The sequence below is a fragment of the Balearica regulorum genome, chromosome 6 (assembly GCF_011004875.1).
Source record: "Balearica regulorum gibbericeps isolate bBalReg1 chromosome 6, bBalReg1.pri, whole genome shotgun sequence".
Classification (NCBI taxonomy): domain Eukaryota; kingdom Metazoa; phylum Chordata; class Aves; order Gruiformes; family Gruidae; genus Balearica; species Balearica regulorum.
Window position 1 is genome coordinate 31803012 of NC_046189.1, and position 16374 is coordinate 31819385.

A 16374-nucleotide genomic window follows, 5' to 3' on the forward strand; every position below is an offset into this window, starting at 1 on the left:
GATCGTTCAAAAGGGACAGTTATGGCTATTCTTCCTCCAGGTAGCATTTTGAATCTTGTGGTTATCCAGCCATATAATGACTGTAATAGCTAGCGCAGTCAGCCTGCTGTAATTGTACTGGAATTTTATTTAATTTTCTTGGTGACCTGGGTTTGCTGCTTATTTTGTTGTGTGGGTAATTGTGCCCCTGAGGAGATAAGAAGACAGGACATGCACATCATGATAGAAAGAAAATAATGCTCCTACCACTTTTGATCTTAAATTAGGTGAAATGAAAAAAGAGATATTAACATCTTTTTAACACATGTGTGTATCCTGCAGCATTCCTGCCAGTAAACGCTGTTGACATCAGAAGTGCTTCTTGAGCATTTGGTTTATGTTCTCCTTCTGTTAACAGGCTCCTAGCAAACGTTTTATGCTTTTGAGCTTGATGCTGTATGAACTTTTACTGTCTGGGAGTTAAATACACAATTATGAATCTCCATCTTCTGGATGGAGATTCATAATTTGCCTCCTAGCCTCACATGTACACTTTCTGGGGTCCCATGCAAGCTACCGTCAGAGTAAACGGAGGAGCTCATTTATTTCCTCCCATGGACATCTCATGGGACTGGGCAGCGAAACAGCAGAAACAGCTACCCCAGTCAACTCACCAATAGCAATTGGGTCAGTAAGGTGTGGGATGGGAATTTCCCACAGGTGAAGGTAAAACACCAAGCCTATCATCCTCCAGTCCTTTCAGAAGATGTCTGTGAGTTATCAAGTTTCATAGGTAATTCCAGGGGCAGCTTCACCCATGCTTGGAGATGTGCCTTGAAGTTTGAACTCAGCTGTGTTTTTATTAATGTACTATTATTTACTGGGCAGCAGCCTGAACTGGAAAATGCTGTTCTACGTGGGGAGTGTGTCCACACAGCGGTTAGCCTGGATGTAAATTGCAGTCAGGCAGGATCAGGGTTTACTGTGCTAGGAGCTGCAAAGCAGGAGGGAGGTCCTGGCCCCTGTCCCAAGCAGCTTTCAAACTACTGGAAGTGCAATAGTAAATGCATACTAGAAAGTGAGTTGCCATATCCTGGAGTTAGAAAATATATTTTCTATGTTTCATGAAACACCTCAGATGATGGATCTATCTGTAGCACAGTATTTACATTCCAAAGAATTCATGACTAGTATTTCTCTAGCTGTTTTAAGAAAAAAAAATAGCTTGGCAAGAAAGGACAATTAGACAATTTGAAGATGTAATTTGGAAAACACTCTTCACTGCATTTTTAACAGCATCTTCAAGCTGTTTATGTTTTTAAGGAGTAATTAAATTATTTGAACTAAGTCACTGTAACTTCAATGGCTGACTATCTCAGGATGTTGATTTTCAGCAGTTAAGTTACACAGTCCATGCTCTCAATTCAAATGTTGTTTATCTTGAATTATTACCCAGTTATGCTACTTCTAAAGACATTTCTTCAGGGTAAGGGAAAATGTCTCCAAGCACGCTGACAGGTAGATGTTTACAGCTGCTGGTGATTTCAGGTTTAATTGTGACCTTTCAGAGTTGTTCCTGCATTTTCCACACACTCATTGCTTAACATTTCTCAGTGTTTTCACTGGGGAGTAAGTGCTTTGTATCCATCCAGATTTATGTTCTTGCTGTTGCTTGGCTTACTCAGTTATTCCGTGCCTCAGCTCCTCATTTAGTGCAAACTTTCTGTGCCTTGTATGATGGAAACAAAGATGCGATATTTCTCCATGTTTGCAAATTATTGTGAGCTTATTAGGTGGCAAATGGTTTATATAAGGAAAACTTATTAGCTGCTTGTATAAATGCAGAGGATTCTTCTGATCGTTAGGGCTATCAGATTATCAGAGCCTCATGCTAACATCCTGGCTTCTGCCAACTTCCTGAGACACCTCAGCAATTCACTTGGTCTCCTAATAGATGTATTACTTCCTCCCCCCCTTCTATGCAAAATGAAATTATAGCATTTATGTATTTCACTGAATGGTAGTGGGGAAAAAAATGCATTGAAGACTCAAGTGATCAAATATGTTAACATGGGCTTCACAGCCACAGAAAATGCTGTTAAGTTGTTATTTAAAAAGTAGAGATTTGTTTCTTGTGGGAATCATGGCAGAAGTAGAGTTTATGGAACGATTTGAACTAGAACTTTTTTGAGAGCAGATAGGGTCTATGAAATCTGAGACATGAAACTCTAAGCAGGGAAAGGGCATAGGAAAGAAGTAGTCAAATAGGGTGTTACAGCCAGTGTCATTAGTGGATGGTTTATAGATTTTTATTTTTTTATCTTGTCTGCTCACGTAGTGTTGATTTATTAAGTGGATATACAATTTGGTCACCTCAAGGTGTATTTTATATCTAATTTTATAAACTAAAGGATTTGGAAACCTAATCAATACCTGCAGAGATGACTTCAGAGGGAAGCTTTCCTGTTAGAGGAAGAGTTTGGTGAATCACCAAGTGGTGCCCTTCTGCGCAGGCAGTATGGAAGAACTACCCAAATGCAACATGAGACTTTGTGCAGGACTTGCCAACTCTTGGATGAGTCCTGGAACAAAGGTTTATTGCCTGTGGATTAATGTTCTAGCAATTTGTTTGTTTGGATTTTTTTGTTGAGAGTGAAGCATCCATGTGTTGACCAGTACTCTGGCCTGGATTCATTGCCTTTGTTTTCATCGGTGTTTAAAGTGGGCATCGCATGTTGTATTGCTTGTTTTGAATTGAAGCATGTAACAAAAAAATTCGTTTATAAAATAAAAGTTGCAATCTCTCTCAAGTCATCTAACAGTGACTAAAGCAGCCCAATATAATATTGTTTGGGATAAAAATTTTATTATTATGTGATTACTACTTGAATGCTATAAGCATGAAAAAGTTATTAGAATAATTTCCTGTAGAATTACACTGAGTGGCTATTAAATATTAATAAATAGAAAGCATATACTGCATACTAACGTCATATGAAACATTCTTTGAATTAAAGCCATTTGCCATTTAAAAAATAATATTTTAAAAATGAGGCCTCATTAGATGAGATTTTTTTTAAAAATTGAGTTTTGATCTGGTTCCATTTTTAAGAGATAAATTGAAAACTCCTGACAAGAGGACGTTAATGGAATTATTTACAGACTGTTAATGACACAAATGCTACCCTCCAATACTTAATGTTATTACAAGTTATATACAGATTCCTTTGTCAAGAATATATTGCAGAAAAGCTCTTAGCAGACAAGCTGTACGTGGCTGTCAAACAGTTTGAAGGAATGTAGGGAGCCTATGAGAAAGCTGGAGAGGGACTGTTTGCAAAGGCATGTAGTGATAGGACAAGGGGTAGTGGCTTTAAGCTGAAGGAGGGGAGATTTATGTGAGATATTAGGAAGAACTTCTTCCCTGTAGGGTTGGTGAGGCACTGGAACAGCTTACCCAGAGAAGCTGTGGATGCCCCATCCCTGGAAGTGTTCAGGGCCAGGTTGGATGGGGCTTTGGGCAACCTGGTCTAGTGGAGGGTGTCCCTGTCTGTGGCAGCAGGTTGGAACTAGATGATCTTTGAGGTCTCTTCCAACCCAAACTATTCAATGGTTCTATGATTTGGGATTCTCTGCCCAGAGCAAATGGGAGACAAACTGATCGGAGAAAGGGAAGCAGGAATCGATGACTGAACTGCCAGCACCTGGTCCTGCTTCCTCCTTCCCATGGTGATACTTACACCAAATATGTGTTGTCCCTGCAGGACGTAAAGTGCTTTGATACCCCGTTTTGCGAAATGATTTGTACTCTGTGGATGAAAAATACCTTTTAAGCACAACATATTAATTAAAAAAAAAAGCTTTTTCCAGCAAAGAAATAGGGTCGGGTAGTAAGTATATGTGTTTAAGGCTTTGTTTGTACTTGGAACTTCTTATAAAAATATGCTTGGGATCTACAGTACAGAAAAGACTCAAAGCCCAGGTGGTTTAGATTCTGTACAATCAAGCCATGAATTAACTTCACTTGCCTGAAATAAAAAAAATAATCACATCTTCCATTTTTCCAGTCTCAGGTTTCTAGGCTTAGTCAGTAATACCTGCTTATTTATCAGCCCCACACAAGACAAGCGGCTTCTTGCACAACAGCTCTCTCCTGCCCCAGTTCTGTGCCCTGGTGCCAGAGCCCTTCTCAGGCCGAGCTGCTACGAGTTGCAGGGCGTCCTGCAGCCCCTGCCCAGCAGCACCGGGGCCCATGCTTACTGCTCGTGCCCCAGCGCCGCGCAAAGCAAGGATGCGGCTCTGAGGCCGTTTGCAGGTGCGGAACTCTGTGGTAGTATAGCTGTCCTGGGGGACGCCTGTGGTGTCTTCTCCCTTCAGCATGACAGAAATACCAGCTACTGTTTGCTAGTCCATTAGCATCAGTAGCAGTGAGTATTTTTTTTTTCCAGCTTGTAGTAGACCTTGAAACAATTATCTAAATTTTAGTGCTAGTGTTACTGTGAGAAGGAGCTCCAAATGGATGGTGCTCATACAATTGATCTATTTCTAAAAGAAAATCCTCTTTAGCTCTCAGAATATCAGATTTGCCACTTTTGCATAAGGTTATATTTGAAAACCTGAAAGACATGGAAGGTGCATGCTGTCAATGTTTTATGGCCTGCAGTGAAGGATTCTTAACCTTTTCATTCTAGTTACCCTGATAATGCTTTTTCCCCATATCAAAATAAATTTTAATTGATTCCTCCGCCATGCTTTTGGACTCATTTAAGATGCTTCACATTGAAATGTGCTGTTTGTGTGAAATCAGCTATCACAGTTTTTCAGGAGCAATTAAGAGGAGGGCTCTTGTTGTAAAAGATTCTCAATTTCTGATTCCGGTTCCCCAAAATTCATTTATGTGAAAGTAAATATTTAATATCTGCCAGGCTCAAATAACTAAGCTACACTTCAAAATAAATTGAATAGTAAATATCCAATAGTCCTAATTTGCCACTAACATCTATAAACATTTATCTTCTATCCAGTTGGAATGGACGTTGACAGATCTGCATGTGTTTAGCCATAGGAGGCACAGAGCAATACTTCCTCAGCTGTTTTATCCTCACCCTGAGAATTTCTCGGTGCTGCTGAGACAAGAGAGGTAATTGGATGTTCTTCTTTTCTGTCAGGTACTGGACTGGATTGAAAATCACGGAGAAGCCTTTCTGAGTAAACATACAGGAGTGGGAAAGTCGCTACACAGAGCACGTGCGCTGCAGAAAAGACATGATGATTTTGAAGAGGTAGCACAGGTAAGAGTCTGAATCAGAGACTTCTACTTCCTGGCTTGATTTTTTTGTTACTCCCCTTCTATACTGAGAAAAAACTGTTGTTGTTTTGGGGGCCTGTATATTCACATCACTCTCTTCAAACATTTGGAGCTGACTGGGATGCTGTCTCGCAGGGTTGAAAGTTTGCATGCGTACTGCAAGAGCATGGTAGCAGCAGGACTTCTAATCAGAAAATCACTGCGTTGAGTCAGAGGGAGGTCTATGAGAAATTACTGGCAGTTTACAGGACAGTAATGCAAAGTGTTGGGACATAGAAAAGGATGGTTATGAATGACAGCAATAGAAAAATCAGTAGTAACTGCTGCAGTGGAAACTGAGGACCTTGAGAATAAGGTGAAAAGCAGCAGTTAGTAAAGAAGCAGGGAAAACACGAGAGTGTGTTTGCAGTAAGAGCAACTACACTTCCGCTGTGTCCGAGAGTGCAGGGTATTACGTGGAAGGGTTTTTTGTTTGTTTGGGAATGAGAGGCAATCATTACAGGTAGACATAATTTTTTACATTTATATTTTTTTCCTCATAACACAGCATAAGCAAGGCTTGTCTTGGAATTTTGGTATGAAGCCAAAAGCTTCCACATAAAAGCTTATAACTTTTCCTCAAAGCATAGTCATAGTAGATGTTTAAACATACATCTTGCCTTCAATTATAAACTTTAAAAGAAAGAGGACCTTTGTTAATTTCTTCAAGGGACTGAACAGCTTCCCTCTTTCCTTCCCCCTCTTTCCTTCCCCCTCTTTCCTTCCCCCTCTTTCCTGCCCCCCCCCCCCCCCCCCAAAAAAAAAAAAGACTCTTATGGCCAGAAATTATCCAGTCTCAGCTCTGGCTGTCAGATCATATTACACCTTTTTGTTTTAGATTTGAAGCATCCTCTATCAGAAATTGATCTTCTGTAAAGGTACTTCTGCTTTGGGTATTTCAGATAAAATCCTGATTGATACATTCTGCTTTACATAGATTAAACGCTTTGTCTTCCTGATGCACGCAAGGCAGGTTATTGCTCAAATATTTCACTATGGCATAAGACAGAAATGTATGAGATTTTATTTTTGCTTTTTCTGTAGTACCCTTTCCATGTGTTGGCCCAGTTTAGTTTAAAATGTTTCCTGCAACAGACACCTATCTCTTTCACTTTGCCTGCAGGGAAACTATTTCACTGCCTGATGGCAGCTACTGTCTTGATACTCTCTTTTTTTTTTTTTTTTTTTTTTTACTCTCTCTTGTATTCAATTTATATTTCTCTGAATCTCCCTCCCCCCACCTTGTTTATATCCTTTTAGTCTTATTTATCTCCCTTAAGGAGATAAATACCAAGGAAGGAGATGAATTAACAACCCTGAAATATCTGTAGAATGTTAGCATGTCTTCTCCTATGCTTCTTAACCATGTTAAACATATTTAATTCTCCTAGCATGTTCTTATCGACCAATGCCTTAAATCTCTTTTGTTACCTATTTCTTTGGACCCATTCACTTTGCCAACATCCTTCTTTTAATTAGATGTTCAGCCCTGGTGAAATACTCTCTTGCTTGGTTCACTAGTGAACTTCAGTGTTACCTTTCAGCTGTGATGGGATGTCTCTGCATACCATTGAAGAATCACACAGCCTGAAAGCAGCAGTTCTAGATTGGTGGGTCCCTAAAATTTCATAGGACCTCCTGTGGATTTGAGTCTTCTGGCAATAGGCTTAAATTTCTAGAGTTACCTTTTGCAAATTTATTAAAATGGACCTTAGGCTGGAGGTTGCAAACCACAGTTGCACAGAGCTTCATCCAAAAGCAGAAGTTAGTGAGAGGTTTCATCCTGAAATCAACATTAGGCGCCTTTCCAGAAGATGTGCTTGGGTCAGCTGTTGTTGGATGTAACGAATGAAAATGAAGATCATGTAACATAAAGGAGCTGAAACTAGATTTAATGTCCTTTTTGGCATTAATATTTTCTGAATCTCCATTCTCTATGTCATGTTAGCTTCATAATTTCTGGATCACAGTTAGCTTTTTTCTTTTTTTACCTCCTCTGAGTAGTACCTCACTAGAGATGTAGGAAACAAACGAAGAACAGGTAAGGAAAGACAGAAAAATAACATGGTCTTGACAACAGAGATGAGAGCAAGCTGTGTAACTGACTGCACATGGAAAGAACAGCTTGCTCCACTGGATGATGCAATTTAGAGATACATTCCCTCATCAGGGTTTAGGAACCTTGCAGGTGTACAGCTTGCCTGTGTAGGTGCTAGGGTCAGTCAGAATAGAATTATTTCACTTAAGACTTTTCTAACCCTGTTGTAGTCCTTATTCTCTACTATATCAGCATGTCTGTTTGTGGATAACTTTAGACACATTTCCATTCATTTCACGAAGCTGAATTCAGAGCAAAGGGTGTATGAATCTAGTTCACTGGGTGACCATATGTGTTCAAATGAAGGTGAGTGTGTGGGAGGAGGATGGAGGAAGAGAAAAGTATAGTTTGCATGGGTATAGAATCTCTTGGGTTCCTCTGAATCTGATTCTTTTACATCTTACGTGATATCATCAATAAGCATCTCATTGCTCTACCTCGACAATTGTGAACAGTCATGATTGGTTCTGCACTCCGAGTATGAAGTTTATGGTGCCTCCTAATTAGAAATAACTGACACAAGTCAAACCTGGTTACTTCCCCTTTGGCTTTGACAGGAATAGTTCCCTCTGGTGCATTCACACCAGAATACCATTGCTAATTTATGAGGCCTGTCTGCAGTGTGACACTGGAATGTGGTGTTGGCAAATGGACATGGGGACATGCGCTGAGGGGAAGTGAAAGGAATCTCAGGCTTTATCCGAGGTCAAGGACTTAAGAATATAATACACTCTGCTTTGGAAAGAGTAATAGTGAGGGTAAGAGGGAAGGCTATAAATTTATCACACCTGGAGTTCTCCTGCAGAAGCTTCTAGTGAGGTCGATTTTGTGGTTGGGGAATAAATCTCCTCCCCACTCTGATTATGATCAGTTTTTATTCTTCCTAATTCCTTCCTTGATGCTTAACTCTTTAGAGTTGGTTCGTAATTAATTAACTCTAACTTAAGTTTAATCATTTGTAATTTTTCTCACTATAATGGATATCTTTGCCATGGCTAGGCTGGTTAACTAGCACTGCTTATTCCCAGAATAGCCATATAATAAAGTACATGTGCTAAGATCCTGAAACTCCTGATGAGTTTGCCCATTTCCCTCATCAGGATGTTAATTACTGGTGTTAATGAGAATAAAAAGAGTTGTGTTTGTTTTGCTTAAAAAATAATAAATGTAGGGCTGACATACCTGGTGGATTGACACTATAAGCAATAGTATTTGCTATTGGCAGTTCTCTGAAAAAAACACTTAGCCTGCCATACAGTATAAATTTATTCTCCAAAATCTACTTTCTTTTGGCTGTGATATATTTGTTCTTATCTCCTACTGTTTCAGGAAGGTATTTGCAGAGGTCAGACTGGAAGCAATTTTCATGAGTTTTCCTGATATTTTCAATAGTGGGCAAAACATTCATGTTTCTGAATGCTGCCTAAGTGCATGTAAAGAAGAGTGGTGTATCTGAGATTGCTGTGCTGAGAAATGCTCTGATTGACTGACCTGCCAAGGCACTAGATTGAGAGGTGGAACGTGCTCCCTCTGTGTCTGATTAGAAACTCCACAGATTTATAAATCTGGATGTAATGATCCAATCAGGCATGGCCCAAATAGATCACATTCCTGCATACAGCTGTGCTTGGAAAATGTCAGTGATTTTAGAAGACTGCATTGTGGGAAATAGGAAATATAATTTGGGGTCCCTTTCTCTCATAACTGCTGTTTAGACAATGCTGTGGCAATTTTTCTGACTGCATTTATTCTACATGGGACACACAGATGGCAAATGTTTGAATTTGGATTAAAAAGCCTGAGCTCCTGGGAGGGAGGTTGTTATCTTGAATATACCTGTGAGTGTTTCTCAGCCAGTGCTGATACTGTTCACAGACTGCCATCCTGAAAATGCCAACCTTAGGCACAGTGCCTCCCACACAGTGAAACAGAGTAGTCAGGCTTATCGATGAGGTAGGTAGGAAGATATCGCCAAAGAAATACCACTCTGTAGATGTAGCCGCGATGTTCCGGCAATGAGAGCCTCTTTGCTTATCTGGAATTACTTTGTGTTAATCAGGTAACCATAGTTCAGCCAGTTATGATTGTAAAAAAAAATCCAAAGATATTCTCACTTTAGACTCTCTAACTTTTCCTTATTCAGGGCTTTTATCCTGAAAACCAGTTGGAAAATTCTGTTAACTGGCTTGCATTCCCAAAAATCTCCCAACACTTTAGCACTAGAGAGTTGAGCTGCACGTGCTGGAAACCCTTCTCCTATTCTCTGTATATGAAGAGGACAGCCACAGATCATTCTCTCTTCTGGCATTCCCAGCAATTGTAGGTTAAGATGGCCTTCTCGACATCTTCCTCTTCTTCACAAAGAGCATCACTGCCTTTGTGCCAGTGCAGAATTAGGAAAGATGCTGGGGAAACTGCTCTGTTAATCCCTTGCACTGTGCTGCAATACCACTCAATATTGAGTGGTTTTGTGCTTTGAATGATCTGAAACAAGCATTTCTGTAGGCTTTCGGCATTATGAGCTTTTTCCATCAGATGTGCTGTTAAGATTTCCTATCGGGCAGGTCTAGCCGCATTTTTGGCGTGCAAATGCCCACCAGTACGTATTTCAGCCTGCAGATGGCACTCGCAATGCGCTGTAGAAGCCTTCAGCTCCGCTAACGGTAAGCAGAGCTGATGTTTCCAATCCAAACTAACCAAACATTGTCTTCGAGTGAAATGAAGCAGAAGTGGAAGCTGGCTCACACGCTGTCCCCTTGGTGTTCTTACACCCCTGCCAAAACCCACGTTGTTCAAGGTCACTCAGAAAAACAACCCTTCAATTTTTTTTTATTTTTTTTTTTTTTTTTTTAAATGCAAAGCTGGGCGGTCCATGCTTTAATGCAAGGTGGTGCTTGTCATCTGTGTTTATGGGATAAGCTGCTCTCGGATCTGTGGAGCTGCTTTCAAGGATCTTGGGCCACGTTATGTTCGCAGCTACAACTGGCTCTTGTATTTAGTACTTGTGTGTTTGCATGCAATAGTTGGTATATTTTTCATGGCAATCCAAAGGCACTGATGTTTACAAGGTAAAATATCCCAACTTCAGCATGCAACAAAGCATGTGTTCTGAACAACCTTGATTCAAAACGTGTGGAGGTGTCTCTCATAACCAAACACAATAAGAAGGTTGACTGGAGGCTGAGCTGTGGCCATCAAAGTTCATGGGAGTTGTCTGTAATTCCAGTGTGGCAGCTCGGTTCAGGCCTTGTGACTAAACCAGTTTTGATTTAGGTACATGGCCGGAGCCCGTATTCCTGACTTTGAAAGTTTTACAGGATCTGTTTTGCCAAGGTATATGTGCAATGCAGTGGACTGTTCTTGAATTATTACAAAGAAGGAGAGCCAGACAAAATGCGAGCAAAAACGCTGAGCTTTGCAGTATGCTGTTTGGGAAACTATTCAGTTTTCTTGTTTCTGGGTATCTATGCTTGCTTTCCTCCAAGACAGCTTTTGGAAGGTGATGATTAAACACCTGAACACTGGCTTAGAACTGTCAAAGTTAACCTTATGTGTACACATATAGTTCCTTTCAGATTCTGCTCTTCCTTTTATTCTTCTCAGGGAAGTAAATGTATTTCGTGCAAGGGAAGGCTTTCAGATGAGACCTTGAAAGCCAAGGGCCTGTATCGTCTACTAGACATCAAAGATCAGGTGATATTCTTCATCTGAGAAGCAATTTGTGCTCCAGTGTGCCTGTCTAGAGTCTTCCCTTCCTCCATTATACTATTCCTAAAATGCCATCAGTGCTGAGTTTTCAAAAAGCTCTTGGAGATAAAAAGAACTTTAAGTGTAAATATGTTGAAAAACATGATTATATTGTTTGTCATGTGAAATATCCAGTGGATTCAGTAAGAAATCCTGCAGGTAAAAATGGTATTCTGTGATCTCTCATAGTCCTACATAGTTTTACTTGAACAGCTTTAAAACTAGGTGAGGTAATGGAATAGTCAAGCCAAAGCTGAATTGCAAACAGCTACTTGTTTGGCTTTCAGGATAAAAACCTAGTGCTTTCCCATACAAATTCCAGCTCTGTTGGATGTCATTGTTCTAAAGTTCGGCATGAAGTTCAGTACTGATGTAAACCAGCTAGGCATAAATTAGGAGCCCACGTTGATAATGAGCACTTAGGGAGTGTTGCCCCAGGGTGGGGTTTTTTTTATTATTTTTTTAAATTATTATTATTACTTTTTAAAATCTTGTGACCTACCTGGTTGTTGAAAGGAATAGCTCACTGGGCATACTAGATTTTTCACTTTGGGTTGGGTGACTGAAATCCAATGTAGGATGAAAAACTAGGCCAAAACAGGGAGAAAGCAGACAATTAAGAAGTTCTGGTAATAACTATGCTAAAAGTTAGCAATAACAACTGTGGTTTCAATAATGCCAGATCTTTTTTAAAATAACAAAACCATGAGACAGGCAACAAAAAATCAGCCCTACGCTTATCTTCATCATCCTTTGCATGGACATTAGCAAGTTCTGAAGCTGTAATCTGCAGTTTCCTGTTAACTTCATTTATTTAAATGTATTCACTTCTACACAAAGAGGAAAAAAATGCCCACTGGCAGCAGATTACACAGGCCTTTGCACCATGGTGCAGGAGCTCTGGGCTCCAGAACTCTTGGTTTCTTCTCCTGGCTGGCAGCAGGCTGCATCTGGCAGTCACAGGCAGCAGAGCAGAATGAAACTGCCTACATATGGGTTGTCTGCGAAGGTTATCTTGGGACTTCTGGATCTAAAAACTTCTAACAGCATAGCTGAAGAGCCAGATAGTTTATCATGGAAGCAATAGTATAACTTTTTGCATGAAGCCTAGCAGCTTCTGGGTGACTCGGGACATATCAGCACTGCAAGGGCAGAGATACTGAAACTGTTCTGCGCAGCCTGAGCCCAGAACCAGAAAGGCTGGGAAGGGCTGAGCAGTGTAGCGGTGTTAAATGGAATGCTATGGGGACTCAACTGCCAGACCCAAGTCAGAAGCAGGTCATGTAAGACATGTTTTCCCTGAGGAACTGTGATACTCTTCAGAGTACGCTGTGGGTACGAGTACCATGCTCCATTGCGTGATCTAGATATGCCCATGGAGACTTCGTTAGCATGGGTTGCTGAAAGTCCGTCTTGGCTAATCTTGCTATCCAAACTTTGGGAACGTAATTGAATTGGTGGCTGTTGGTACTCCATGATCTAGTGGTAATGAGGAACCTGTTTTCAGAGATGACCTATAACAGCACAGAAATCTTCCTGGCAGTTACTTGAAGAGCTGTGCTTATTAAGCCATGTCTCTCAGTTTGCATTTCAGTGTATTTCTCCTCAAGCTAGAGGTGATTTTCTTTCCTATTCTCTTCCAAAATGACATGGCAGCTGGATATTTTCATTAAGCTGCCTGCAGCGTGATTCACAATCTAAATACTCCCTATAAAATCTCACGGCTTGGCAACACAATACATTTTTGACAATTACCAGGAGCTAGCTTCCTATCACTGGTTTATTAGGGTAGGTTTATTTGTGTGTCTTTAAAATATGTTCCTTTAATTTGCCTATAAATGCAAAATGGTGTTCCCATAGCAGACTGGGAGAACAATGAAGCTATTTAAGAAATAGGTATTTTTAATTCTAGAGGTTCTGGAAAATGGAATTTCTATTGTGTGGAGAATTCTGAGGTTTTTTAAATTCATTTCATTTTGAATCAGAAAAGAAAGCCAAGATATCCTAAAGAAAAAAAACCCCTGGAATTTGTTTTTTCAAGTCCATAAATTTCTCAGAGAACGTTGGGAAACTGTAACACTGATGTGTTACATAACATGCATACTAAAAAACTGTTCAGTATTGTACTGATGTTTCAACTGCATAAACTTACAGCTGGAACAAAAGATATTTACCTTTGACAATTTCTGTGAAATAAAAACACTTGGATGAATCACTGCTGTTTTGACTGACCTGTGTCTATTGGTGAAAACCATTGTCATGTAAAGGCTTTTGATCCCCTCTGATCATTTTTCTTTGTGCTCTTCTTATTGGCAGGTCACTGGGTTATCAAACTGTACCTATTGATTCAGAAAGATGAATTGCAGCAATGTCCAAATCTCATTTGCAATGATGGTGTACTAGTACTTCAATTTCGTGTAGCTATTTGTTGTTGGGGGCTCATGGGGAGAAAGCTGATGCTGTGAATCTGATCAGCATTTTTACTTTCTGATTTTGTCATAGAGCAGTAGGAGGAGCTGCCCCTGTGGCTGTGCTACTTCCACCAGGCCAGCCAGCAATGTCTTTAGAACAGCACATTAGCCACAGCAACTGTATTAATGTAGCTTTAAATCACAAATGTGCTGATTTGCAGGTATTTGGTAAAGGAAATATCACGTAGATTAAGCCAGTATCAAAGAGACTGGTATTCAGTAACAGAGCAAAATAATTTTCAAGGATGGGGTTTAGGTATTCATTATCATTGTGGAAATGTTCTGGAAACAGGCTAACTGGGTCCGATTGATCACTCTGCTGCACAAGGTTTAGAACAAAACCACACTTCCAATTTCAGAGAAATTGCTTGTAATTAACTTGTTCTAAAGAGTGGAGAAGCCACTTCTCTGGCTGTATCTGTGCTGCGGAGACGCTGCTTGGCAGTCTGATTGTCCCTCTGTTCTTTTCCTATCACTGGTCCCTAGCTGTCCAGATGAAGGATGTCCTCTTATTCCCACATCAGGTATTTAAATTGTCTAAAAACTACACTTGCATTATGAAACTATTGCAAATGTTTTATACTGATTATATAAATAGAAAGTATTCAATCAACATTTTATTGCATATAAACCTATTTTTAAAATTTATTTCCCTAGGATAGAGCTTGGATCTCAGTTTCTCTTATATAGAAATAGGGCAACATCAGTGGATTTATAGAGGTCTTTTGGAATTACATGTGTGTGAACAGGGACAAAAATCCTCATGTGTGTATAAATAATTCACTTGTTGATTCAGTGCGTGTAATCCAGCCATTAATATTGCCCTCCAAAACTGTGGTCTGTGAGGTCTGGTTTTGCATAACCAAGCCCCAAGAAAGCACTGGTTTGTGTCACTATGGAAATGGCATATGGTTTGAGGCATTTAGGCATCTTTGTTTAGCGTCTGGTTCAGAGCACTACCACATGGAAAAGCTCAGGTTCCTCTCCCTGTACTGCCTCTGCTGAGCTAGGGAGAGAAATTCTAAGATTGATGCGAGAAAAGTAAGCAGAATCAGCCTTCTCATGTCGCTACACTTAAAATGAAGCTTGTTTGGGGAGAAAGAAATTGCAGAATTTGCGAGAAGTCAGGGACTGAGACAGGAGGTGTTTCGAGCTGCCAGTGAAGATGTGCACGTTTGTCTAGCATGGTAGCCTGTATTAGTATGCAGCCAATACGATAGAAACCGCTATGTGCTCCAGTGATGCCATGCCCTATTAACAAGCCGCCCTCGTTATTATTAGAGTGTTTTGTTCGATACATAAGGGTTGTTTTTTTCTGCGCAGCTTAGGTGACTCCTCGTGACATTAGTGAGAGCCACAACTATACAGCAAATGGAGAACAGAGCCTGCTTTTGCCTCCCCCGGAGTAGTATTAGGGCTTGCTGCAGAAGTGTACAGCGTAAAAGGGCGTTTGTGACTCATTAATATCAGGGAATGGAAAGTGCAGCCGTCACGTTAAATGTGTCAACCTGAGAGCTGAAGCAAATGCGTTGAGTGTTTGGTGGGATGAAGGGTGTTTCTGTGTGGAGAGGAGATGGCTGAGAGCACTAGGTTTGGGTGACTGGCTCCTGGTCGTTTTGCCTGTGGCCAGGATTTATATTGACAACCAGAACTTGGAGTGTCAGTGCCCACACGTCAAATTTGAGTGCAAGAGGGACTTAAAACCTGTAGTGCTCCACGGTTTTACTTTGAAATAGGTGTTCTTAAGGGAGGAGAGAGGTCTATTACAAATTCAGTGTTACTTTCTCTTGTCTTCTGGGGTTTGTTTTAGGCTCAAAATGGACCTAGTTGAATCCTTTTTAAAATCAGGGCTAGGTGTTTGTTCCCACCACAGAAGTGGCTCAAACAAATACTGCCCAGCCAGAAATGCATCCACACCATTGCTCCTTTGTAAAAAGTAATCATTGCTGACTTGTTTCACGGGGTGGCAAGCTGTCCCTCCCAGTGCCAGGCCCTTACCCAAAGGATTCATAGTTTTATCTGTGCCAAAGCACAGTTCCTCAGTGCACACCGATTGATGGGCTCCGTTCCCATTCCGCTCCTCTGTCATGAATTGAAAACCAAATGGGAGAGAAGCCGCCTCACAGCACAGCCAGGGCTGTGCAGCCACGCTGAAATATCAGTCAACTCACTAGAGTGTGTCCTCCCCCTTTGGGATTGGCAATTGGGTCACTAGGTCATTTAACCACTGTAAATTTAGTTTTCTTGTAGTTGCATGTAAATGTGGGACAGAAAACAAGATACTTCAGAGCACAGAGCAGAATCTGATTTGTGTGCCAGGATAGGGACACAAAATAAGGAGATTATTTTGGGATGAGGATGGTGAGGGGAGTGTGAATTGCTGCTTCGCCCTGCTGGGCATCCCTCCAGGGGTGGGGGCAGGTGCCCAGATCCTACTGCTTGGGCTTTGGCACAAGACTGGAACTCTAGGATAGCAGGCAGAGAGAGATCAAAAGACAGCTCAAAGAGAATTTCTCTGATCCTTGTTTTTGTCTCATATTATGTCCAGTCTTATCCTTTGGGGGCCTGATTTGGGATTTTTGGAAGAAGGGGGATTGGATAGAGAAGGGGAAGGATTTGGCAACATTAAATAAAGAACACACTACAAAGCTTTCAGGATTTTTTATAGTAAAAAATTTGGCAGATGTTGATTATAGAGTCAGTATCTTATGTGAATGCATGCCAAAAATCAA

At 40.6% G+C, this 16374-nt stretch overlaps 1 protein-coding gene across 7 annotated transcripts in view; it reads left to right on the top strand.

Annotated features, from left to right (window-relative positions):
• Positions 1–16374, top strand: part of KALRN (kalirin RhoGEF kinase) — a 515104-nt gene that overhangs the window by 272651 nt on the left and 226079 nt on the right. For all 7 annotated transcript variants that reach the window (XM_075757089.1, XM_075757095.1, XM_075757087.1 and 4 more), the window contains exon 10: positions 5148–5270. In XM_075757089.1, coding sequence (XP_075613204.1) covers positions 5148–5270 — 123 coding nt within the window. The remainder of the gene's footprint in view (positions 1–5147; positions 5271–16374) is intronic.